The sequence below is a fragment of the Sus scrofa genome, chromosome 1 (genome assembly GCF_000003025.6).
Source record: "Sus scrofa isolate TJ Tabasco breed Duroc chromosome 1, Sscrofa11.1, whole genome shotgun sequence".
NCBI lineage: Eukaryota > Metazoa > Chordata > Mammalia > Artiodactyla > Suidae > Sus > Sus scrofa.
This window is the reverse complement of record NC_010443.5, coordinates 14168517-14195816: the sequence shown is the minus strand read 5'-3', so window position 1 is coordinate 14195816 and position 27300 is coordinate 14168517. Positions and strand designations below refer to the sequence as shown.

The 27300-nt window shown below is 44.7% G+C and overlaps 1 protein-coding gene across 1 annotated transcript in view; it reads right to left on the bottom strand.

Annotated features, from left to right (window-relative positions):
* The window catches only part of SYNE1 (spectrin repeat containing nuclear envelope protein 1), a 486068-nt gene that overhangs the window by 5895 nt on the left and 452873 nt on the right, over window positions 1–27300 (bottom strand). Inside the window, 13 exon segments of the mRNA XM_021084410.1 lie at window positions 3836–3894; window positions 5317–5409; window positions 6983–7195; window positions 9044–9172; window positions 10944–11144; window positions 14441–14652; window positions 15412–15538; window positions 17217–17359; window positions 19066–19134; window positions 20662–20995; window positions 21719–21910; window positions 23569–23706; window positions 23969–24151. Of these exon segments, the coding sequence (XP_020940069.1) occupies window positions 3836–3894; window positions 5317–5409; window positions 6983–7195; window positions 9044–9172; window positions 10944–11144; window positions 14441–14652; window positions 15412–15538; window positions 17217–17359; window positions 19066–19134; window positions 20662–20995; window positions 21719–21910; window positions 23569–23706; window positions 23969–24151 (2093 nt within the window).

Sequence of the window (27300 nt, the reverse complement as noted above, 5' to 3'; positions counted from 1 at the left end):
CAACGCTTAGCAGGGTGCTTAGAACACAAGTGCTAAATAAATGTCAGCCACTTAGCCTTCTTCTCTGTATTATTAAGGCAAGGGCGTGCTGACTCATACCCTTAGGGGTTTTGCTGGATTCAGCCTTTTCTTCCAGGGAAATAGTCCTGATTTACAGCAGTGCTTTCAAAGAGGTGATGCATTTTCCAAAGTGTCTGACGTGTCCCTGAAAAACACTGAAAGAGCCTATCTCCAGTTACCAAAGACACAGATTGGAGCCTTACCCCACAACTGTCCTCAACTGGGGCGCCCCGCCTGCCCTGGGGCTAAGACTGTTTGAGGTGAGGTATTTTGAGAGCTTGGAATAAATAAATCCCCAGGGTGGAGTCTGATAGAAAAGACTTGAGAACAGTGTTTATAATTAAGTCCTGGTGCTTAAAAAACATGCAAAAAACCCCCCACTGTGCCTGCTTAAATGTATTTGGCTCCCATGAATACATCTTTTTTTTCCGGTCTTTTTTCTAGGGCCGCATCCGCAGCATATGGAGGTTCCCAGGCTAGGGGTCTCATCGGAGCTGTAGCCACCGGCCTACACCACAGCCACAGCAACGAGGGATCCAAGCCGTATCTGCGACCTACACCACAGCTCACGGCCACGCTGGATCCTTAACCCACTGAGCAAGGCCAGGGATCGAACCCGCAACCTCATGGTTCCTAGTTGGATTTGTTAACCACCGAGCCACGACGGCACTCCTCCCATGAACACATTTTTAAACGAGGTCCTTTCCCCCTTCCTTTCGGTGTTTTGGCTGGTCATTTGCCATGTCTGTCTCTGTTCTCCCTGTAAAAGATGCCAGAGAGTAAAGGTGCCCTTTTACAATCCTGGGCTTTGTGATGAAGTCATTAGTTCCCTCAATTCAGACTATGGAGCCATTATTCCTGTGCCTTGCTGGAAACTGAAGTAAAATCTTCCCACGTGTCAACTTCCACTATAGAGCAGAGTTTTGAAGAGTTATTGGCCATCAGGTTAGACAATCTTAGGTCAAAAGTAGAGAAAAAGTTACCAGCTGGGCCATCATAAACACTGCTTCAAAAAGCATGTGTCTTAGGAGTTCCTGTTGTGGCTCAGTGCTAACGAGCCCGACTAGGATCCATGAGGACACGGGTTTGATCCCTGGCCTCGTTCAGTGGGTTAAGGATCCGGCGTTGCTGTGAGCTGTGGTGTAGGTTGCAAACGCAGCTCAGAACCCATGTTGCTATGGCTGTGGTGTAGGCCAGCGGCTACAGCTCCAATTCAACCCCTAGCTTGGGAACCTCCACATGCCACAGGTGCAGCCCTAAAAAACAAAAAACAAACAAGCAAAAGAAAAAAGCGTGTGTCTTAAGTATGTTTAAACCTAAACATTGTGAAGCATTATTATGAATATATACTTTCAGACGTTTTTCAAATGGTTAGGATTTTAAGGTGTCTTGGGGAGCTCCTTATAACTGATTTAGGGGATCTCTAGATTCTGATATATTACAAGTCCTTAATGGCAGGAACTGTATTGTATTAATTTGGTAGGTCCAGGCCCTAAATGCTGCAGGTGTACAAACATTGGCATCAGTCCACACGCAGGCTTAGAATATTATCTCAGAGAACACACAACAGTGACCATAAAATCAAACTGAAATATACAGGAGGCAAGCAAGCAATGTTATTAATATTTGACTGTAAACAACAAAAAGAATATCAGAAGCCCTTCCTTTAAATGGATACCCAGTTTCTTTCAACTCAGCCCCTTCCTTCTCTGGAAGAATATATGCCTAAATTTTTCCCACTGCAGATATCTGGGGTCAATGCTCTAAACCTATTAGTACTTCCGCAAAGCCCTTTGAGATTTGCTGGACCAGTGCAAGATCAAACGCCAGGTACTCTCAAGTCTCCACGTAAAGGTACACCATGACAGCCTGGATTGTGAGCGACGTTAATTCTTGCCCAGCAGACGGGCTGTGTCACTGCCCAGCTGGGTACACCCCCAAAAGGGAGGTGCCAGGAAATTAAGCAGTCCAAGAATGTCCACCCACAACCTGTCTGCCAAGGTGTTGGCCCAAGTTTGCCGTTCAGGTGAAGATGGCTTGTATCCCAGGTCCTCCAAGCAGCAAAGTGAACACGGTGCTGTGTGCTCAGAAGGCTGTTAGTCAACAGAGCTGGACAGAGCAGAGCTGACAGGCGCCTTGTGCATGTCACAGGGAGGATGTGGCTGTCCCAGCTGCAAAGCCCCCTTAGGAGACATGTTGAAGCACTTACTGCCCTAGGAGATGAGGCCTTGGACATTTCAGAAGACCTGTGTGGCTGTCTGCCAGAATCAGGGAAACCTGGGAGCCAAAGGGCGGCTGCTGCTGGGGCTGGGGAATAACTGCTGAGCTCTTTCCCCTTCTCATCAGCATCATTCACTGGTCTCTGGTTTCCTTAAGGGGATGCTCCATGGACCTTCCCCACCTCTCAACTTGTGGGGAGAAGATGGGCTCTGTAACCCAGGGATCTGTCTATAATACGGGCTAGCGTTTCTTGTAGGGGGCTAAGAAAATATCAGAGCACCTGCAGAAGCCCATTCATATCTTCAAAAATCCCTGGGTGGGAGTTTTTCTCCATTCAACGGATATTTTTGTTACAGACAAAAAAAAAAAAAAAAAAAAAAAAAAAGCCCCACAAAACTGTCCTCAAACCCAAGCAAAAGGAAAGAGGGAGAAAAAGCAAAACTTAATGAAGGGAAGCTTAAAAACCAGAAGGCACATCAAAATCCGTTCTGCATTAGTTCAGCTGAGCGGCAAGGAGCAGATGTGCTGGCCTCTGCCTTCCGAGAGAGCACAGCTGGAAAGATTCCTCAGGGCTTGTTTACGCTTCCTCACCCCCCACCCTCCTTCCAGGAATTGAGAGTCCAGCTCGGTGGTAATGCGTTTCCAGAGGGGCAAACTACTTTAACGGTGACCTGCTCGGCGCTGGAATGAAGAATCAGCTTCCAACGACAGTATTTGCCTTTTTAAGAAGGTGTCCGGGGGAAACAGGAACTGATTAGTGAAAGGGCCGAGGAGCACACACATCACACCAACAACGAAGAAGGCAAAGCACTGCTAACTGCAGAGACGAGGGGTTGTAGGAAGCCAGGCAGAAAGCAGAGTGGCAGCGGGTGAGGAGGCTCTTGGGGGTGTTCCCCGGGCAAGGGGGGGCCTGACTGCCCTTGTTTGCAGAGTGAAAGAGCCTGCCGCGTGTCAGGAAGGTGAGTGACTGAGTGTGCTGGCCGAAGGGAGATGTGGGGAGAAGCTGAAGAGAGAAGGGGCTGATAACGTTGACGTCAAACCAAAGTAGGGCTGGCCAGTTTGAGAGTCCAAAACCCACCATCTGGATAAAACACGAAAAGAAAATAAAAAGCTGGGGATGTTAGTATATTTTATTCAGATTGGTGGGTTCTGGGAATGGTTAAAAAAAAAATCATTCATTGATCTATTACCTGCCTTATTGTAAAATCTAGAAGCAAAGAGGATGATAAAATTCTGCCATGAATCAAACGGCACTGGGCCACCAGTTTGAGAGGATCTTTGTGAGACACAGAATTGCCTCGGATGCGAAGCACTGCACGGTCCGTGGATGGTTAAACGAAATTTTGGTGGAGACCACATGTTTTATGCGCTGAGATTACCTTGTACTTTCCACTTCAAAAGCCTCCTCCAATTTCCCAGGAAAGGGTGCAGATGGTAATGAGGGAATTCTCAGCTCCCCGGAGGCAGACCAGAGACATGCCTACCTAAATCATGGACAAGTTTCATCATCCTCTTCAAGTTCTAGAACAGTGTGGAAACCAGGAGAATAAGGTACCTGCTATGTGGACTGTTGACAGAGGGTCCAGGCTGGGAGAGACTACATTTGCCTCGTGGCTGTTTGCAATGAACAGGGGTAAAGAAAGAAGAATGTTCAGTCCAGGCAAATAAAGACAAGCTACTGATGAAAATTAAACTAAAAGTGCAGCAAAGGAAATATAAATCAAACGAAATGATCAGTACCCATGAATCAAGGAAACTGGCTTTTCTTTGGCTGAAGAAGGGAAATCAATTTACGTCTAATAGAGACGCCATCATTGAAGAAAGACAAATGGCGTTTTGGGTGTTCACACCGCAATGGGCATGTTTTCCACCACGTTTCACCGTAGAAACACAGATGACTCCATGCTATGCAAAGGCCTCTGTGTATTTACTTACAATAAATCTGAAATTCAATATGCCATGCCACGTATTTCAAACATACGTTACACAATTTTGTCATCTTCTAGAAGGCTCGAACAGGATTAAGGTTCTCGGTGGACAAAAAAAATAACAGCAACGTGAACTTGGTCTGTGTAAAATGCTGAGGACCCAACACATACTCAAGTTAAGTAAAATTTGACTAAAATTTGGCTAAAAGTGGACTCGAAAAGCCAGTATTCCTTCACATTCTTCAACTAGGATCTATAGGAAACTAGCGAATGTAGCATAAAAAAAAAAAAAATCCTAAAAAGATAATAACATTTATCAGCATAGAACTTAAGTGTTGATAACAACAAAAAAAGTACAAATGAAATCAATACTTCTAAAAACTAAGGGAAATGGAATGATAAAAAAAATATGAATATAATCACAGAGCCGGACATAAAAAATAACAAAACAAAAAACAAGCTTCTAATTACACAGAGAAATCAAGGTATAGAGTGTAGCAGGGGCCACATCTGTCTCCTCCTCCTCATTGTGTGTCAGAGAGACAGCCCCCAGCAGGCCTTGGAGGTGGGGCATCTTGAGTTTGCTGCCCCCCTGGGGGGTGAGACCATCGTGGACAACCTTCAAGACCACCTTCGGGAGCTTCTTGGTTTGAGAATCAACGGAACCTCCACGGGTTTTATAATTTGTTCAATGGTCTCCTGAGACGCTCACACTTTGGTCCACGTCTGGCTGAGGCATCGCTTTACATGGAGCCTACCTCTTTCAGGTGGACTTTGGCGGTGGTGGTTTGAAGGGACGAGGGACAGGGGAGCCCTGGTGTAGAGATGGCCCTTGGAGCAAGAAAAATAATGCATCTCCCTGCACACCCACCGCACGTTGGACCCTGATTCTTGTGCAAAACAGAACGGCTCTTTCCGTGCCCGTGGGGAGGGGGCGAGGCAGGCCTGAGGAAACAGCGCTTCTCTGTGTCACCGTGGGATGACCCCGTTTTGCACGGGGACTCCTGCTTTGCAGGGGGAGAACCTGCGACCCTGTGGTAGGCACACGGAGTGTCATGCCGCAGCGTGCCCTCCCATGGGCCCACTGACAATGACCATGGAGAGTTACCGTTCTCTGTCGGTTTGGGGTACTTCTTCCTGACGTAGGACTCACAGATCCCGAGGTGTCCAGTTCATCAGCAGAAGACCAGGAAGACAGATCCTAAGTGGGAAAAACAGATTCTCTTCAACGACTCCGTGTCCCAGAGCCACGATGGCTTTCGTAAATCTGCGAGTTATTTTCCACCCCCTCGCCGTCCATCCCTCATAAAAGGCAAACCGTTCCTTGGGGAAAAGAGAATCAGATCATTGCAGAGAGAACAGACCCTAGAGTCTTGGGCTTTCCTGGCTGTGGGCTTGGCCCTTCTGGAAAATACAGTGTCCCTTTGTTATTACTGGATTGCCTGGGGTTTATTTCTTCATGACACGGATGTGAATGAGCTGAAGTCAAGAGGGTGAAGGAATCTCCCTTGCAGCCGCAGGTGCTCAGACATAACGAAACCAAATCATTTGAATTAGAAACAGAAGATAGTCCTCAGGGGCTTATCTTTCGGCATCAGAGAAATTGTACTGTTTCTGGCACCCTTAATCGGAGGAGATCCTTCTCTTGCATGCTTAGAGAAAAGCAATGTGTTTGTGTGCTCTTAATATGATTTCACAAATGAATGTTTGACGTCTTACCAGCAAATGCATTTGTTTTTCTTTTTTTCTTTTTTTAATGGCCACGCTTGTGCCATACGGAAGTTCTTCGGCTAGGGGTTGAATAGGAGCTGCAGCCGCCAGCCGACACCGCAGCCACAGCAACACCAGATCCAAGCTTTGTTTGTGACCTATGCTGCAGCTTGTGGCAATGCAGGATCCTTAACCCACTGAGCGAGGCCAGGGATTGAACCTGCATCCTAATGGGCACTATGTTGGGTTCTTAACCTGCTGAGCCACAAGGGGAACTCCTGCAAATGCCTTTCTTGAAATCAACAATACTACCACGATGCAGATTTAATAAATAAGTAAATTACCAAACATAACTAAAATGTTAGCAGAGAACATTTTCTATGCCTTAACAGCCGCGGATGTCAAGAGAATTCATGTCTTCGGAATATGAAACGCATACGCAATAACTGGTTGTGATCTATTCTGGCCGCGTTACTGAAAACACGGGAGTTCCTAAATAAACAGGGTAAAAGAAAACGGCACAGCAGTGGTGGTCATAAGATTAGCAGTAACAGCTATAGGAGGGTTTGGGATGTACTGGGATCCAAAGCAGTGCTCTCTGATAAAAGGTTTTGAGTTGTTTTTTGATTTTGAGACAGGCTTGGAGGAGCAGTGACAGAGAGGACACTCTATCCTGACAAGCACTGTCTTCAGTCTTTCTTTCTTTCTTTTTTTTTTTTTTTTTTTTGGTCTTTTGTTGTTGTTATTGTTGTTGTTGTTGTTGCTATTTCTTGGGCCGCTCCCGCGGCATATGGAGGTTCCCAGGCTAGGGGTTGAATCGGAGCTGTAGCCGCCGGCCTACACCAGAGCCACAGCAACTCGGAATCCGAGCCGCGTCTGTGACCTACACCACAGCTCACGGCAACGCCGGATCGTTAACCCACTGAGCAAGGACAGGGACCGAACCTGCAACCTCATGGTTCCGAGTCGGATTCGTTTCTGCTACACCACGATGGGAACTTCTAAGGATGCTTCTTTGGTCACCTGTAGAGATGTTACACAGCAATGCCTACTTCCAGCCTTACCTGCTGACTGCTTGACACGTCTAATAGCTTCTCCGACTCCTTGATATGACGACTGACCTCCTTCAAGAGAAGTTTGAGCCGATTTCCAATCACGTGGACTTTTTCTTTGGCTTCTAAACAGTCTGTGCCTTCAGCATTCACCAACAGCTGGCACGACATGTCTTGCAGGGAGGCCACTTTGAGTTGAGATTCCAACAGCTCACGTTTCATTTGCTACGAAGACAGTAAGAAAGAGGTTTTCTGAGAATTTTCCATAATTGGAGAAAGTTCCAGAAGTGCAGAGTGGCATCACTTTAGCTCAGTGGACAATTATGCCTGAGTCTCAGACTGCTGCGAGCAGGCACACAAGGACGGGTGTGGTGGCCCATGGCCTTTGGGGATCAGTCAGGGCCTGTGTTCTAATCCTGCCTCTGCCAAAAAAAAAAGAAAAAAAAAATCCAACCTATATATATGACCCCCAATCCTTTCTGATCTCAGTTTTCTCATCATTTGGTAAAATGATGATACTGATCCTGCCTGATTCACAGGAAGTATACTGGTGAATATATGTCAATGTATTTAAAATATAAAGTATCGTGCAAGTGAGATAACATATTCCTTTAAAAAGAAAAGTAAAACATGAACATAAACATAGGAAAACTCAAGTACGTTGAGGTATAGACTCTGATATCTAGTCGAGATTTTTAAAAAGATACAAGAATTTTAAAAAGATACAAGATTTTTAAAAAGATACATCACTTGTAACTTAATGTCTGAGGTCAAAAGTCCAGAAAAAATGCAGCTGCAGAACTATTTCCTCTAAGACCTTTATGGCACTGAACTAAAAGCTGCCAATTCTGTGCGTTAGGTTAGTGGGTGTGTTAAATGTTAAAGAAATAGCATTTTTTAAAAAGCAGAAAGAGACAGAATGCAAATCATTTTCTCCTAATGGAACTCAAATATGCTTCTTCATCTTCGATGAAACCCCTTAAGTACACTGCACAGTATATTGTCCAAAGTTCTTTGTATGAGACTCTACACAGACATCTTGCAGATTTCCTTTTGAATTTAGTTACTAGCCAAAGTGTCTTGCTCCTTGACAACTGGTATGTTTTCTTTTTGTTAGGCAATGAAAATCATTTAAGTTATCATGTTTCCCTTTCGTCTTGGCTTTCAGAAAACTTGGTGCTCAGGTTAATGTTGAATCTGGTATGTACTCAATTCTTCTTAAGAAGCCTTAATCGCCTCTACTTAAATTCTTTTAAAATTTTTGGACTGTGTTGGCAGCATATGGAGGTTCCTGGGCCAGGGTCTGAATCCAAGCTGCTGCAGCAACCCAAGTTGCTGCAGTGACAATGCCGGATTCTTAACCTGCTGTGCCACAAGGAAACTCCTCTATTTTAATAGTTTTAATGTCCTTTTATTATCAGCCACCCAATATACTTTTGGGATGTAGATTCAACAAATACAGTTTTAAATTCAAAATAAATGCAATTCACCAAAGGGCTGCCTTGATAACAACAAGCTAATTAAGATGAAGAACAATCTGAAATTTTTATTTGATTTTTTTTAAATTATTGAAATGTAGTTGCTTTTCAATGATGTCTTAGTTTCATCTGATATATATATATATATATAATTTATTTTTGCTTTTTAAGGGCCACACATTCAGCATATGGAAGTTCCCAGGCTAGGGCTTGAATCTGAGCTGCGCTACCTGCCTACGCCACGGCCACAGCCACACAGTATCCAAACTGAGCCTGCAACCTACACGACAGCTCACAGCAATGCCAGATACATAATCCACTGAGAGAGGCCAGGCTTCGAACCCACATCCTCATGGATACTAGTCAGGTTCTTTACCACTGAGCCGCAATGGGAACTCCTCATCTGAGATTTTTAGATGAGCAATGGCTTTAGAAGCAGATTCTAAAGCTAGTAGATGGTGTCTTCTAGGCACACGTGTGCTTCACAGAGATGGGAAATCAGGAGTAAAGAAAGACGAAGAGATTATAATGGTTTGTAAGTTCACAGTATCACTTTCAACATAATTAGAGAGGTCCCTGAGTCCACACATCTTACCGTAAGCTGCTTGTGATGGTCCTGAAGGGTCTCTGAGTCAAGGTGAGAATCAATAGGGACAATTTCATTTTTCCTTCGGTCGATGTTCTCCAGCATAAGGAGCAAACCATGACTCATCTCATGGAAATCCTATGGAAAAAAACATGGAGCACAAAATCACCCTTAATAAGATATTTTTCTTTCCTTCACAGCTTAAACGGCTATGCTTTATAATTTCTACCATCAGTTTTAAGCTCTTGTACACAACTTCTTTCTAAGGAAGGCACAGGTGCTGTGGCAATGCTCTGAGTTCACGTTCTTATCGAAAGCATCTCACTTACTACTTGAGGGAAACCTGAGACATAAGACAAATTTGCATGAAAAAAATTTATGGAGTTCCTGATGTGGTGCAGAGGGTTAAGGATCTGGTTTTGTCTTTGCAGTGGTATGGGTTCGATCCCTGGCCCATCCCAGTGGGTTAAGGATCCAGAGTTGCTGAAACTGTGGCGTAGGTTGCAGCTGCAGTTCAAATTCCATCTCTGGCCCCAGGAAATTCCGTGTGCTGTGGGTGCATCCAAAAAAAACCAACCTAATTTCTAGGAATATTGCATAGCGTGGAAGTAAGCACCTCTGCTCCTCTCTCTCCTCCTTGGATTCAAATCTCCCCATCTTTGAAGGCTAACTTCAATCCCATCTCCCCTTGCATCCATTTGTTCATTTTTTCAAGGGATAGTTATGGAGGAGCTAAGATGTGGAAGACCCTGTGTTGGGAAGCAGTGCAGGAGAAACAACAGCCTGGGTACCTGCTTTCAAGGAGCTCCTGCTGCTGAGGCACATATAAGCCTGGAAAGCATCCTGCTCAGGTTACAATGCAAACTCCTGACCAGGACCTAAAAAGCCCTGCATGATCTGGTTCCCGACCACCCCGCTGACCCTCTTCATCCCTTCCTTCTGCTCTGACTTCCTCTCTGATGTCACTGGCCTCTTTTCTGTCCTTGGACACTAAGCCCTTTCTTGCCTCTGGGATTTGCCATTTGCTCAATCTCCTTCATGGCAACATCCTTCCAGTGTCAGTCAAACATCCTCCGAACTCTGATCATCTTTCCAAAGTGCTGTGTTTGGGTGCTCTTATCATTAGCGTCTGTAAGTATCTTGGTTAAGCATTTATGGGCATTTTTATTGTCTGCTTCCCCAACCAAAGTTGAGGCCATGCTGTATCCTGAATGCTTCATGCACGATCTTTCAGGCTGTAAACACTCGGCAGATAATTGTGGTTTGAATGGATGGGTAAATATTTGTAACGCTCACTTGGATGTTTAAGAAATGTCTTCCAGAGTTCCCATCATGGCTCATGGTTAACGAATCTGACTAGGAACCATGAGGTTTCACGTTCGATCCTTGGCCTTGCTCAGTGGGTTAAGGATCTGGTGTTGCCATGAGCTGTGGTGTAGGTTGCAGACACGGCTTGGATTCCGTGTTGCTGTGACTGTGGCTCAGGCCAGCAGCTACACCTCCAGATTCGACCCCTAGCCTGGGAACCTCCATATGCCGCGGGAGAGGCCCTAGAAAAGGCAAAAAGACAAAAAAAAAAAAAAAAAAGTCTTCCTATGGGCTCAGAAAGTATCTGTTGAATGAATGAATGAATGGAATGAATGAGTTGAAGGAGGAATAGTGAGGATGAGACAAACTTGTGAGAAGAGTCTCTTGCCAGCTGTAAGGAAGATGGGCTCTTGTGGCTTTGAACTTCTGGTCACATGTACAGATTCTCCAGTAAAACGAACACCTTGAGCACAAGGTTATCTCACTCAAATACTGACTTCGGGGGGTAACTGCACCTCTTTAGTGATCTTGATAAGTCAAGTCATAGACTCAGCTACTCTGGAAATGCTGGACTCTGGATCATGCCCAAAGCTCCACAGACCTGACACTGCATCAGTGCATCCTGGAGAAGGCCCCGCCACTCCTCCAGCAGGGAGCACACATGGTCCCAGCGCCCATTCATCTGGGACAAGCGATCCTGCAGGTCCTGGCTCTCCTCACTGCCAGTCTGAGTGAACTCAGAGCTGCAGAGATTGATGGAGAGGATGATGGCTTTCCGGTGGTCCACGGCTTTCTGTAGCTCCTGTGCAGAGAAAAGAGAATGATCGAACAAGGAAACTAACAAGATAAACATGAAAGAAAATAGTCTAGAGACCTTTGGAAATGCTCCACCCAAATTAAAAGATCCACTAATTCACACGGCCTTAGCAGGATGGCTAGATAAGACACAGAGGGTGCTCAGCGCCGGGAACCACACTGCAGTTAAAAGGGATGGATCAGATGCACACTTGATGACAAGGATGGATCTTAAGAAAAGATGACATAAAGTAGAAGAGTCAAAAGCAGAATGGTGGGTGTAACACGATAGCATTTATGTCATTTATTTATTTATTTTGAATTTATGCTTTTCAAGACTGCACACGCAGCATATGGAGGTCCCCAGGCTAGGGGTCGAATTGGAGCTGCAGCTGCCAGCCTACACCACAGCCACAGCAATGTAGGATCCAAGCCGCATCTGCAACCTACGCCACAGCTTGCAGCAACACCAGATCCTTAACCCACTGATCAAGGACAGGGATCGAACCTGAATCCTCATGGACACTAGTCGGGCTCCTTATGCTAAGCCACAATGGGAACTCTGCATTTATGTAACTTAAAATAGATGTGCACACACACACAGATTCACATTTTTCATGACTACATATGAAAAAAAGAAGACATATTAAACTTTCAGAAAGGGTGCCATTGACTTGGGGAGTGAGGATTAAAAAACAGTCTGGGAGTGGGGGGGAGGGATAGATGAATAAAATTAAGAGGAACTGTACGGGAAGCCACAAGGACTCCGCACAATGAACTAAAGGGTATGATAAACTCAATCCCCAGCGTGGGAGTTCAACAACAAACCACACCATACCAAAGCTGGTCCAGAAGTTCTGAGCAGCAGGAAATGTGCTCTTTAGTGATCTTGATAAGTCAAGTCATAGACTCAGCTACTCTGAAATTCCTCTAGTGCAGGAATTCCATTTCACTAGACTAAGGCTATTCATCAATGTTGTGTGCATATGAATGAAATGCCAAGCTCGATAAGAAAGCAGATTCCCAGGCCCTGGCCACCAGCTGTTCTGGCTCTAGGGCACCAAAAGTTAGTGGTCCACAGGCTGAGAACACCGCCTCTGCCATAGGCCAGGTCTTTGTGATGGTAAAGAGAATGAACTGTATTTTATCCGCTAACCAGTTTAGTTTGATTCCACACACACGCACAAAACCAGGTGACTGGAGTTCCCGTCCTGGCTCAGAGGTTCGGGAACCTGACTAACATCCATGAGGATGCGGGTTTGATCCCTGGCTTCGTTCAGTGGGTTAAGGGTCCGGCATTGCCGTGAGCTGTGATGTAGGTCGCAGACGTGGCCGGGATCCGGCGTTGCTGTGGCTGTGGTGTAGGCTGGCGGCTATAGCTCCAATTCGACTCCTAGCCTGGGAACCTCCAAATGCCGTAGGTGTGGCCCTGAAAGACAAAAAAAGACCAACCCCCCCCAAAACAAACAAAAAACTGTGACTGATTTGTTTTTTTTTGCATAAAGCTAAATTCCAAGAACCTGAGTGCAAGGTTATATATTAATAATTGAGTATCTGGGTACTGTTTAAATACTCCAAAATCAAGGTAAGCTGGGGGATCCAAAAATCACATCCACCCAGGCTACATTTTCTTATAATTTCTCCTCATTTCTGTTATGTGTCCAATTGGTCTGAAATTTTCACTTTTCCATGGATTCTTTTTTTTTTTTGTTGGTCTTTTTGCCTTTTCTAGGGCCACTCCTGTGGCATCCATGGTTCCCAGGCTAGGGGTCGAATCAGAGCTGTAGCCGCCAGCCTACGCCACAGCCACAGCCACACCAGATCCTTAACCCACTGAGCAAGGCCAGGGATCGAACCCGAAACCTCATGGTTCCTAGTTGGACTCATTAACCACTGAGCCATGACGGGAACTCCTTCCATGGATTCTTAACACGCTGTATATGGATTCACCCACAGAGACAGTATAAGCTCAAGAGATGTTGTAGAAAGCATTCGGTTATTCCACAGATTTATCCTCAGAAAACAGGAAGGAGCAGGAAGGGGTGCAATAGAGAGTGGGTTTTTTGTTATGTTTTGTTTTGTTTTTATCACACAGGCTGCCATTCAAGGTCTCATTTTTCCACTCTAATCTCTCTTAGGTCTCAGACTCCGGCCAGCACTTGCTTCATCAGCTTGTTAAGGGATCTGGTTATATAAAGCAAGAGTGCCTTACACTTTCTCGGAGAGAGACTAACGTAATTTAAGCACGCCAGAGGAAAATGCACTTAGTAATCCAGATAACATAAATTGTATCTCCCAGCTGCTGCTTCATCCTGAAATGGGTGGGGCTGATGCGGATGCTACTCTCTAAGAAGCTGGGGCATCTGTGGGGAAGACTCACTTCACTGTTTGAAAATGTAAAACACCTAACACGAGCCTCGAAACATCACCCCCAAAGAAAACAGCACCCCGAAAGAAACAGCATACGTGGAAACCAGGGAGACACAAAGGCAGCGTGCTTCATCTTTGAGCTGGGAGGGCCCGGTAGCCCTGCTCTGAGGAAGAGGGCAGCTTGATGCTCTCCAAACAAAAAGACAAGACCAAGAGAGCTTTTAAGAAGAAAACTGAGCTCTCCATCCTCTGCTTACAAAAGTCTCCTCATATCCGTGCGTTTCACTAGCGGGGCTGAGGAGGGCTTTAAGGTGTAGAGAAAGGGTTGAGGAAACACCGCTGTGTGCATGGGCCAGCCAGGCCCAAATCGACTGAATGCAAATGTCAGCTGTTTTCCCACAATGACGCCACGGGGTTTTGTTTTGTTGGATTCATTACAGTGAAAATCGCTTCTGCCACTGTTATAATCTATTTCAGAAGTTCTGCTGATTCCAGAAGGTCAAGTGGCTTCATGAGGTCTCCACAAACTTACACAGAAACGATCTGGCAGGGGCACTACTTCTCTCCAGCCCTAGCTGGGAACCTGCAGGACCTGGATGCATCTGTATTTCCCTTAAAAGAGGTTAAGTAGGTCCTAGAGGTACCTGGACGTTTCGTGACACTTTCATCGGTTTCAACATTTTCATGACATTTTCTTAAATGCCAATTCTTTAAATCATGATTATTTTCACAGGGCTGGTTCTGCAAAGGAGTCCATCTCTCAGGACGTCCAAGCCCTCCTACAAGGCCTCTGCTGTGGGATGATGGCAGGGGGAGCGTTCGAGTCCACACCCCCGTGGCTGCAGAACAGCGAGGACTAGCGGTTTCCTCTGACCCACATTCCCCGTGGCAGCTGTGTGTCTGGCAGCGGCGGGAAAGGCTGAGGGCGGCTACCTTGAGCTTTTGGATTTGGAGTGCGATGGACTGAATGTCGGTGCTGAGCTGCAGGCGCTGGAGCTGTTCCAGTTCCTCCTCCGTCTCCCTCAGCCAGGCCAGGAGGCTGTTCAGGTCCGAGTCGAACTGCTGCCGCCTCTGGGGGTTCTGCTTCATCCTCAGCTCCTTGCTCAGGGCCTGGGCCTGGAGGAGCTCCCAGCGGTCAATCACACCTGGCGAGACAGGACGCACAGAGGATAGCGAGGGATTTCCCTCCGTGTGGAATGTGGAGGAAATGCCAGAATCGCACATGGGTGGCCAAGTTTAAAACAGCAACAGAGAGAAAGCAACGCCCCTGGGCCTTTCTGTTGTCAGCTGTCAATAACAGTATGATGGCTGTGTTTTTCCCATCTGCATTTTTTTTTTTTTTTAATGCTGCACTGGAGGCATATGGAAGCTCCTGGGCCAGGGATTGAATCCCAGCTGCAGGTGCAAACTACAATGCAGCTTCGACAACACTGGGGTTTTTTTAACCGACTGTGCCTCTGCAGTTGGATTCGTAACCGACTGCACTACAGTGGGAACTCCCCCACCAGCATTTTTCATGATGAGGGAGCAAAAAAAAAAGAAAAAGAAAAAAATAGCTACATAAGATTTAACACTGTAGAGAACTTTATGAAGCAATAAGCATTAAAGTGGGTAAAGATAACAAGAAAAGTCTTGGTTTTTCTGCAATACAACTCTGAGTGCATACATACAAGACTCTTGACTAGTGATGAGAAATGGTGCCTTAAAATAAATGGGACATGGGAAAAAAACACTGCGATGCTCTTCACCTCCTCCCTCTGTCCCCAGAGGTCACTGTAACACGGAGGAAAGTTCTCAGGATCGAATCCTACAGAACGAGGTAAGCAGCACAGTGGACTTGGGAGCAGCAAGGTGTCTGCGGACCTTCTATGTCTCTCTGTCTTAATGGAGCCCAACCCACTCACCAGCTGTTTGGGATTCAGTGCTGTTCAGGTTAACAAAGCCGGGAAAATGCTGCTCCTCCTCTGCCAGCTTGTGTTCCAGTCTCTTCACGGAGTCTATACTGCCGCTGCATTCGCCCAGAAGCTTCATCTGTTTAGACACAAAAAACAGCCCCCCGCCCCCATCACAAAGTTCTCAAATTGTCACATGTGTAAGAACTCCCGGGGAAAATATCTTTGGACTTCAAAAAGGACAGGGGCTGTATGCTACATCTCTGTAAAGAGTAAGCCACGCTGCTGAAAAAAGAAAGTCAAGGTCAAGAACAGGCTTCTTAAACATGTGACACATTCATATTTACATGAAGCGAAGCCTTGAAGATACAATTTGCACATGTGGCTTTGCATCAGTCCTCAGCATTTCTTTTAGATCTATGAATCAAAACAGACTAAACCAATCTGGGATTTAACACACAGAGCCCTCAGCTGGCAATCCAATATCTAGTTTTTGGCAAGTTGCTTCCTTTTTCTTAAACTGAAGTGTGGGAACAGTAATATTACCACATATCTCAAGGGAATAATTTCTTCATTAAATAATTAAAATACTTAAAAGAATAAAACAGTACAAAAGCCAGCTGTTTCATGCAAAAATTTCAGCAATGTTTAATAGGTACTAAGGGAATTAATTCTAACATCAAAAGAAAAGTTTCCAAGTCCATGTTAAATATCCTGCACAGTATTCAAAGATTAAAAGAACAAATCATTTCAAGCCATCCTGATCAGAACTTTTTCTTTCAAAGCCGTTTACAAATCACATTGCTATTAAGTTACTTTGCTTTGGATTGGTGTTAGGTATAATCTCAGGGATGTCAGCACAGTCATTGTGAAACTATGTTACATTTTTAAAAAAGAGGTTTTACTCTAATAGAAGGTAATATAACAGCCCAAACTGGACAGGAAGTCAACTGATGATGAATGAGTCTTCTGTGATTGTGAAAATATTAACGTCAGCCCATAAAACCAGTATGGTCCCCTCCTGTGGCTTCAAAAAAAGCAGTATGTGTGAGTTGTCGTTACGTTTAGGGAAATTCATTTTTCTCTGCTTTTTACTAAGCAATCTTTGGGGTGTGAAATGAAACGTGAAGAGGCATGGAAGAGATTTCCCTTCAAATCCTCTTGCTTAAGTATGTGCAGGAAAACAGGTAATTCTCTGAGAAAAAGTTATGTGGTCCAATTACCTGAGCAGAGTGAATAAAGTTATTACATACTTTACTAAAAGCTTTGAAAATGGAACTGGTAATACACACAACCTCTTGCCATCTTTTCCCCTAAATCTCTCTTGTTGGTCAGAATTGTTTTCTCCAGAATGAGCATACAAACAACAGAAGATTAAAAAAAAAAAAAAAAAGGTCCCAAGATCATCAAGTGAATCAACACACCGAGAAAAAGAACTAAAAAACTTCTACCTGCTAAAATCTGCTGCTCCAAGGATAACCTTGGTCAGAAAAATCATTAGCTGAATTTGGAAAAATGCCTAATCGCTTTCTGGAGCCAAAGCATCTTGTTGCTTGCCATGAAAGGGATTCACTCGGTTCTCCATGTAAAGGAACAGGCTGGTGATTACGGCAGATCAGTGGGTCTGAGCGCAGACCAGTTCTGCTCAAAAGGCAACCTGCTAATAGGGCTTTGCTTTGCACCCGCATGTCCATGAGGTCAAGGGCAGCGTGATATGTGGAGGGCTCACCCAGCCTTCAAGCCACAGACGCACCGTTCTTTGTCACACAACTGTGATTGCCAGGCATGTGTCAGGATCACGAGGTCTGGATACTCACGTAACCTCTGTAGCTGGAGTCTAGCTCCGGTCCTGGGGGGGTCTTGCTGCGGAGGGCAGTCTCCGCAGGAAGCATCGGAAAGCGGCTGTCATCCAGGGCTTTGCCCAGCTGTCGGATCTGCGACTCTAAGGCGCTGGGATCCCCTGCAGGGTCAACCATGAGAACTGTTACAAGCTTGACATTCAAGGGGACGCTTAAGAAATTCGACAGCTAAGGCAGGAGAGAGACGGCACGTGTGCGGCTAATCATAAAGCATATTTAGTACCGGCGTGCTGGGGGGTTAGCAGACCAATGAGTGTGCTTGACCAGGAGTCCAAGCAGACTGGGTGTTGCAAAGGAAGCCTGCAGTGGGTTCTAACAGCCTGAGTGTCTGCTCCCTCTTCGGCTCATCCCCTAAGAATCTGCATGCTGTGAGCTGAAGAGGGTCTTTCTAAAAACCTCAGGAAGTGCCTTCTGCTCCCCAGTAACTAGGAGGCAGCTACTTCTCATCCTCCCTCTGCAGGCACTTATCAGACAGAAAAAAAGACACACTCTCTAACTTTCCTTTCGGCAGAATCTTCAGTGGAAGATAGTGCTGCTGAAGTCCCAGGTGGCTGTGTCATTTGCTTAAGGCAGGACCTCGAGTTACCTGAGAAATGACCAGCTCAGGATAGGTATGTGTGGAGAAACTAGCAAGGATTTGCCTTTGTTAAACACCTGAAACAAAACCAGGAAGAAAGCTAAGACTTCAGCATTTCCAGCCAGGGACACTCTTACTCACAGCCGGAACTCCTGGCTCATCCCCCTTGAGAGGTGTGATGTCTTTTTGCAAAATTAGCACACGCTCGTGCACGAGTGTGTGTGTGTGTGTGTGTGTGTATTACAGTCTTTGAACTCAACAGAAGCACGGATCATCAGAGTTAAGGTAGTACAGGGTGAGAGAAGCATAAATATTAGTAAGCTTTATTATTATTATTATTTTTGGAAAAAAGACCTTCTAAAGACACCTAGAAGAGCTCTCTTACTGGGAAGCACTTAGGCTGTCACCCTTTCAGTAATGCTACTATACTTCCTGCTCTCTTGCTTTTTTACAAAAACTTCAGTGTAAACTAACAACCTCACAATTCAATATCCTATCACCAAGTTCTATTCTCTCCTCTGGCCTCCAAATCACTGATCCTGAACCACAGTTTGTTAAGTGCAACGTTAAGCAAAACTAGATCCATTCTCCTTTCTTTAACCCTTAATTCGGGAATAGTTCTGTCCTTAAAGGAAAATCCACGTCTTCACTGTGGAACAGATTTTCATCTCAAATTATTTTATGCGGTAAGACCGATGAGACTACAGTATAATTTTCTAGCGCTGAATATCTGATTTCACCCCTGGTCTTATATGTGGCCTCCGAGATCAGGAGGATGAACAGCGGGTCACATACACACACACACAGGCTGGTGGACTGGGGACCGGCGCCCTGAGCCTGATTCCCCAGCTAGAAGTGGGTCTGCAAGCCCTTGAAGTCATGAGGTCAAGGCTGCTACAACCAAGCAGGGCACGAGGACAAACACTCAGACCAGTGTGTCCTTTCTATTTCCTGCTGTTAATGGGCATCATCCGTCTACACTCGCTGAGCCTGGTTACCGTGTAACGAGTTAAGCAGTTGTCTCATCGCACCCGCTTCCTGAAATCTTATTCTGGGTGTGGCTCGACCACACATGTTGGGTCTGTGTTTCTGAGACAGCAGTGAGGCAGGCAGGTTCTGCCTTAACATGCTTGTGGCACAAAGCTGTGAGAGGTACAGCAGATGTGCTAAGAGAGAAGGGAGTTTGTTACGGGTGAGGGAGAGAGGTTTGCTTTGGCTTTGGGTGCCTACCAGAGGTATTTCTGATGGCACTTTCTGTGAGTTTAATATAGGCCTCAGGACTTTCAGGGATCATTACATCTGCAAAAAGAGCACAGTCTAAGTTGACAGCTAGGGCTGCGAACCTTGATTCCCTGATGGCAGGAAAATAACTTTCCTGGGGGAAAAAAAGGAAGTTAGTCAATCTTAACAGATAACTCTTGACCATATGGAGGGGGTCTGAACCTGCTCACTAAGGGCTCCCTCAAATAAATCATAAAGAGTTCACAGTGATTGAGAGTGTTTTATGAGCCAGATGCTGTTCTAAGCACTCATTTACCCTCCCAGAAACCCTACAGGGTGCTTGGAAGTGCTGTTCTCACTTTATTGATGAGTAAAGGGAGATCCAGAGGAATTAAGTTACTCATCCAAGTTTCTACAGGTAGTAGCAGCCTAACTGGTATTTTAACCACGACAGGTTCTAGAGCAAGGCTGTCCAATAGAAATTATGTGAACCATGTACTTTATTTTGTCTTTTTTTTTGGCTTTTTAGGGCCACACCCTTGGCATATGGAAGTTCCCAGGCTAGAGGTCTAATTGGAACTGTTGCTGCCACCCTACGCCACAGCCACTGCAACGCCAGATCTGATCCATGTCTGCAACCTACACTGCAGCTCATGGCAACACCAGATCCTTAACCCACTGAGCGAGGCCAGGGATCAAACTACATCCTCATGCATACTAGTAGGGTTCGTTACTGCCGAGCCACAACAGGAACTCCTCTGTGATGAAAGCCAAGCTCCTTTCCATGATAAGTAAGCTGCATATTTATGACCAGGTCCTAGTTTGGCTTTCGACTTGTTCACTCCATACCTCCCTGTCTACAGCCTGATCTCTGGACAAACTGCAGGTGACCAAAAGCACTAGGGCTAATCATACAGGCGAGATGGGCATCCTCTTCTTTCTCCCTCTGAACATAGCTGTGTCCTCCTGGCCAACTCCTAGTCAGCCTTCAAGTCTCAGCTTAAGCCTCTTGCCTAAAGCTTCTCAAAGCCCTGGGTTAGTCACCCCTTGGCTGTGCCCCTACCCACCGTGCGTACACTGCTATCCTAGCGCCAAACACTTCACAAAGCCCTTTCTTATTGGTCTGTGCACCAAACTAGAGTGTAAGCTCTTTGAGAAGAAAAGGAACTGTGTGTTTCCAGTACTTATAAATTGCTTGTCCAGTGCTAAGAACGTAAGGATATGTGTGATAAATCAGTGGCCGTGCCAATTTTGTATTTGCGAATCACATTAATAACCAATTATTCTATTATGTACAATTTCCCTAACGGGAGAAGGAAGATGATTCTGCTTAGCATATGGATTTCCAGTACAGGATCCATTCTTTTTTTTTTTTCTTTTTATGGCTGCATCTGCGGCATATGGAAATTCCTGCGCTAGGGGTTGAATCAGAGCCGCAGGCCCACGCTATAGCCACAGCAATACTGGATCTGGGCTGCACCTGCGACCTATGCTGCAGCTTGCAGCAATGCTGGATCCTTAGCCCACTGAGCCACAATAGGAACTCCAGTACCCCTTCTTTTTTATTTTCTTTCAAGCCAGCATATAGGAGGGGCTCTTCCCTACCTGAGAGGCCAACGGCTCCCCTGAGGTAGAAATCTTTCTCCTCCTGGCCCTCTTCGTCCTCAGAGGGCAGCGTTCTGGACACAGCAGACTCCAGGTCACGGCTGAGGTCATAGTCATGGTCCCACTCCAGAGGGATGGAGTCCACACTGGCCGGGGTGTCTCTCCCGGACCTCTCGCTCCGGAGGGGCTGGGCGAGTGAGAGGGAGGGGTTGGAAGAAGGTGGCGGGGAGAGCACGCTGTCCGCGGGGGTGTCTCGCCAGTGGAGGTCGGACAGAGCCTCAGCCTCAGCCAGCTCCAGCTCCTGGTCAGAGAGGTCGTGCTCATCGTCTGGGAGCTGGAAATGCAGTCAGGCCAGCCCCGTTATCACAGCGGTCAGCTGACCCCCCTACCGCGCTGTGTTCTGCCTCCCGCCAAGTCTCAGCACCTTATCCTACCACGGTGGGGGTAACTTTAAACTTCTATCATCAAATAAGTATCTTCTGATCAATTTTTTAAAATGTCTTATACATTAATCTAGTAAATTCTCAACTTTTAGCACTGGTAAAATGGAAACAGACCTACTGCAAAGAATTGATAGAAGATGCAATAAAATAATGTAAATAAAGGCAAGCCTGCAACACAATACGTACAGAACGGCACAATTTAGGAACAAAAGGGAATTACTGAAAAAAAAAAAAAATCAGAGCCACAGCAACGAGGGATCCAAGCCACGTCTGCAACCTACACCACAGCTCACAGCCACGCCAGATCCTTAACCCACTGAGCAAGGCCAGGGATTGAACCCACAACCTCATGGTTCCTAGTCAGATTCGTTAACCACTGCGCCACGACAGGAACTCCAGGCCCAACCTTTCTACGAGGAAGGTACTGTTATTTACGAACGAGGAAACTCAGGCACGCTTGCCAAGCTTACGTAGCCAACACGCGTCAGAGCTGGGGCTGGAACTCAGGCTCTCTGACCCAGAGTCTGGGCTCTTACCCACGAAGCGATGCTCCCTAAGCCCACATTATTAATTCTCCGTAGACTTAATGCCAATGAAAAAACACCATCACATACGGGCAGGCGAATCAGTTTCTTATGGTATCTTTCCACGCGCCCGAAGACCTCCTGGCAGTAACGCCGGAGTTCATCCAGCTCCTCTTCAATGACCGCCGCGTCCAGGGGTTCGCTCTTTTCTATCAGCTGCTCTCCTTGGGCAATTATCTGCTCGATCTTACTGTGGTTCAGGGAAATTTCCTGCTGGAAGGCCTAGGGAGCACAAATCTCGTGTAATTTTTTTATTGCTCACATGGACATGAAGTAATTCTCAGATACATATTTAGAGAAACCATGTAGAGGATATTAAATTTACCATATACACAACGACAGGCCAAGAGGCTATTACTTTCTGAAGTAAAGCATAAAAATTTGAAATCAGAACAGGAGTCAGAAATGGAATTCTGAGACTCCCATGACCAGAAAGGCGCCATTGGCTAATAAAATTTACCGCCAAGGACAGTGTGGGTAAGAGAATCATAGGAAAAAAACATTTAAACCCATCATAAAGTTGATAGCAACAGTTATCCTTGATGAAAAGCAAAGGAAAAGCAATACAGCGCCCCTGAAATAAATTTAGCATTTTAAAGAATTATATTGAATATTGTATTTTACTTAGTTTTATTTCTTCTGGCTGTGCTCACAGCATGTGAAAATTCCTGGGCCAAGGGATCGAACCTGAGCTACAGCAGTGACAATGCTGAATCTGTTAACTGCTAGGCCACCAAGGAATTCCAATATTAAATATCTGAATTTTAATTTTCCTGATACGTCAAACACGGTTAAGAAAAAACATCCAAATGACAATGTCATGAATTCTTCTTAGGTGATTTTTTTCATTGTTTCAGGACATAAGCAGGAAAGATTAGGAAAAACAGATAATTCTGGAGGATTATTTAGACTCATTCTATGCGACTCAAACAGTTAAGCTACAGGGGACAAGTTTCAGGGGATACATTTTAATTCAATATAAGAATAAGCTCTGGAAGGGTTGAAATTGGCCAACAACAAAACAACTGCCAAAGGAGAGGGAGGGTGCAAATAAATTCGGTGACCTTGCCAGAGTCCAAAAAGAAAAGATTCAACTACCACTTGGTAGAAATTTCTGGCCGATGGATTTAGTATTGATTTGCCCGTGAAACAACTTGGGAGAGTTGGGGTGAAGGAGAGAGAGGTTGGGTAACATCAGGGCTATTTTATGATATTTTTATCTTGAGAATCTATGATTAAAGGTAATTTCCTTGCTTAATTATAACAACCTCGGGTTATGGGCATCACGACTATTCTTAAAAAAAAAAAATCTAACTATATCGGAAGGAACATCCACAAACTGCCTTGCATATCATTCAAGTTGTTAAGTACTTTTCCTTTTAGGGAGTCCTTATACCTAATATATACCCATCTTATTTAAAATGTTTAACGAGCCGCTGTGTTTGAACTCTACAGTGAAATATTTTAAATATGCTTAAAAATTAACTTGGTATCTAAGAATGCACAATGTAAGAAATGACATCCCAACGTGAGACGGTTGAACTGCTCTGGATCATGGGGTCAGAAAAACTATTCAAAGACGCTAGAAATGAATCATAAAAAAACAAAAACAGCAACCAAAAAACCCCAAACCAACAAAGTTAGCAATCGAGTTAATAATGAAAAGTATATATGTTAATGGGAGCTGTATCTTTCGTTAATGTTCTTTAGTTCATTTTTAATGTCTTTCTTATTTTCTGAATTTGTTTTCAATCAAGAAGAACTAATTTTTTTAAAAAAGAATGGCTCTTTAATATATTTTTCACAAAAAGATCTACAAATCCTTTCCTCTCTAGACTTTCATCGCATTAATAGCTTGAAAAAAAGCCCTAATCTATTACCTTGAGCTGCTTTATCTTAGCTTGAACATCGCACTCGGAAAAATGCTCAATATTAGTGAGCTGCAGATCCATCTCTGTCAGCCACACCAGGATGCTGTCCCGGGCAGTCTCAAACTCCTCCCGCTGGCCAATGAAATGCTGGATATGGAAAGAAAATAATGCAAGTGAAAAAGCCACAAACACATACTGAGATGGCCCTGCTGATTCCAATGCTCTCCTGAAAAGTCATTTTCTCGAGGAGCAACGAGAACCCTGCAAATTTCTCCCATGTGAATTAAAGCTGGATACCCTTCCTCCCACCCTGTGTTACAAAGCCACGAGATTCTGTCCTAATGCTGGGCTCAGATGGCCCCCTTCTGTCCTCTGGGCTTCTATGCTACAGAGGAGGACAAGTGCAGACCTTCAGTCTGCGCAAGATGGAGGTGACGCGCTTCTGCAGGTCGTCCCATCTCTGGTTGCCTTCGTGAACCATCTGTTTCAGGCAGCAGGCGGAGTCAGTGCGGTTCTCTCTGGCCAGGCGACGGTACTGCTTGTTGATCAGTTCCAGCTGGGTCAAGGTCTCGTGGACCTGCCTCTGGAAAGCCTAAGACCACAGAGAAGCACATTGGACAGGGAGATCAGAGACAGGCTCCTAGCAAGGGTGTCTGGGCTTCACATCGTGACAGCAGGTGGAATGGGGAAGCCAACTCTTTCCCCCACATGGGAAAGGATAATTTCTTTCTTTGTCTTTTTTTTGTTCTTTTTTTTTTTTCCCCTCGGCTTTTTAGGGCTGCAGGTGCCGCATATGGAAGTTCCCAGGGTAGGGGGTCAAACCAGAGCTGCAGCTGCTGGCCTACGCCACAGCCACAGCAACTCAGGATCAGAGCCACGTCTGTGACCTATGCTGCAGCTCACGGCAATGCTGGATCCTTAACCCACCGAGCGAAGCTAAGGATTAAACCCCCATCCTCATGGTTACTAACCAGGTTCGTTTCCACTGAGCCACGATGGGAACTCCGGGAAAGGACAATTTCTAACCAGTGTATAGTTCTTTTGTTAAAGAAAAATAATGTAATTGAAGTGGCTTAAGAAAAGGGTGTTGATCAAACAAAGACATAAAAGAAAATGGTAAACAGTAATAAATATATGTATATGTACAAATACATATACAATATACTTATGTAATACATACACATACAGAACATACACATATACGTATATAAGATATGCATATACCTACATAATATATACATATAGAACAGACACATGTACCTATGTAATACAGCTTTTAAAATAACTAACAGCCTTAAAATTTTTCCCGTAAAATAAACTGCTTACAAAAATATTTCTGTGGGCTGAAATGTGAGTTTAAAATGTTCAAAATTTTTGATGCCAATGCTGAGAAAAGATACCTATCATAGAACTAATTTGTAAAATACGTAAGTTCCTAAAAATTCCAGAAATCACCTCAATTCTGGTGTCTATTAAAAAAAAATAAAACTACCTTTTGCAGAAGGGCCTCTAAATGCAAGCTATTATTAACATTTTAGGAAAGCAGCTGAGTAAAAAAGAAGTAACCTTACATTGAAAAAAGTTTGGAACAAAAAAGTTTGCTCCCATGAATGATTCAGTTTTTATAAAACGTTTTAGAGCTGATGTAACACCTTACATAGTAGTGTCTGTATACTTTTGAGGTTAGAGTTTCTGCAGGTAAGATACACTTTCTTCTTTCTCTCTGCCATATAGCATAGCCTTTGCATAAGAATCATTAGGTCAAAATAAAATGAAGCTTTTTGGTTTCAAAGGCACATGTATGATTTATGACTGATTTTTGTCCTGGCATTAGACAGAAAACACTATAATTAATTGGACTGAACGCATCTAAATCCCAGCGTTTCGCTTCCTTTGGATCATCACACTGTTGATGCTACGGCACTTTAGCCTCTGAGATGGTTTTCCTACTGAGAGTTGCTTTAAGAGCCTTCATCTGAGTAAATCCAACCTTTTGTTCTATAAAACTTTACGTTATTTCCCCAGAAAAGGAAGTGGTAAGGGAAGATCAACTTCTGACATTACCGAGGTCAGAGAATATGTTTTCTCACTGGAGTGATGGCGGGGACCGGGGGCGGGGGGGGGTACCCTGACACACCCAGATCTGTCCCCAATATTTGCGCAACTGAACAGGCAAAGACTGTCCTCTCACGATTCGTTTCTGTCTCTTGAGAAAGTTAACTACGAAGGTAAATAATAAAATCATTCATACTAAGTAGCTATATAACTATATAGCCATTAGAGGCTGAACTATATGGCTCACTTTTGAGCCTAAAATAGCAACAAAAAGGATGTTATGTAATCTGCTTTGTAGTGTAAGCCAATTATAGAAAGGTTTAACCTTTATGAAGCTGAGTGTAATAAGATGAAGTACGAGAATATTTCCACTAGCATTGGTTCATACCAGACTGACCTGAAATCTACAGCAGACTTTATTGTGGCTTTTTACTAGAAGTTTTCTAAGGGAAAACTTTTTATTTTATTTATTTATTTATTTATTTATTTATTTATTTATTTATTTATTTACTGATTGTCTTTTTGCCATTTCTTGGGCTGCTCCCTCGGCATATGGAGTTTCCCAGGCTAGGGGTCAAATCGGAGCTGTAGTGCCAGCCTACGCCAGAGCCATAGCAACGCGGGATCCGAGCCGCGTCTGCAACCCACACCACAGCTCATGGCAACGCCAGATCATTAACCCACTGAGCAAGGCCAGGGATCGAACCCTCAACTTCATGGTTCCTAGTCGGATTCGTTAACCACTGCGCCATGACGGGAACTCCGGAAAACTTTTTAGATTAGATTTTTTTTCCTGGAATTTTGTGGTATAGTTAGAACAAATCTATATTTCAGACATCAGAGTAACTCTTAATCAGTTCACACAGTATATGAACACTTTTATAGATTCCTGTAGCTGCCCCTCTATGACTTTCGGATTTTTTTTTTTTTTTTTGCCTTTTTGTCCTTTTTTAGGGCCACACCCTGGGCATATGGAGGTTCCCAGGCTTGGGGTCTAATCGGAGCAGTAGCCACAGGCCTATGCCAGAGCCACAGCAACACCAGATCCAAGCTGTGTCTGTGACCTACACCACAGCTCATGGCAACGTTGGATCCTTAACCCGCTGAGCGAGGCCAGGGATCAAACCCGAAACCTCATGGTTCCTAGTGGGATTCATTTCTCCTGCATCACAATGGGAACTCCTGACTCTTAGATTTTAAACCCTACAAGAACAAAACCCAAACTTCATATTTACTGTAATAGGTCCCAATAAATGCCTGGTTGGTTGCTGTTGCAAGGTAAAAATGAATGCAGCTGATTGGATTTTTTAGTCTTATTTTGTCCCTGTCTTTCTTTTTTTTAAGGCCACACCCGCAGCATATGGAAGTTCCCAGGCTAGGGTTTGAACTGGAACTGTAGCTTCTGGCCTACACCACATCCACAACAATGCCAGATCTAAGCCAAGTATTTGATCTACACTGCAGCTCATGGAAACTCTGGATCTTTAACCCACTGAGAGAGGCCAGGGATCAAACTTCTCGTCAAGTTCATTACCACCGAGCCACAACAGGAACTCCTAGCCTTATTTTAAAATATCTTGGGGAGCTTGGGGCAGACCTAGCCACCAAAAATTATTTTTATACGACACATGCATCAGAACTGTTTGCTACTAATATATTTGCGAACACAACTATCAGCGGGAATTG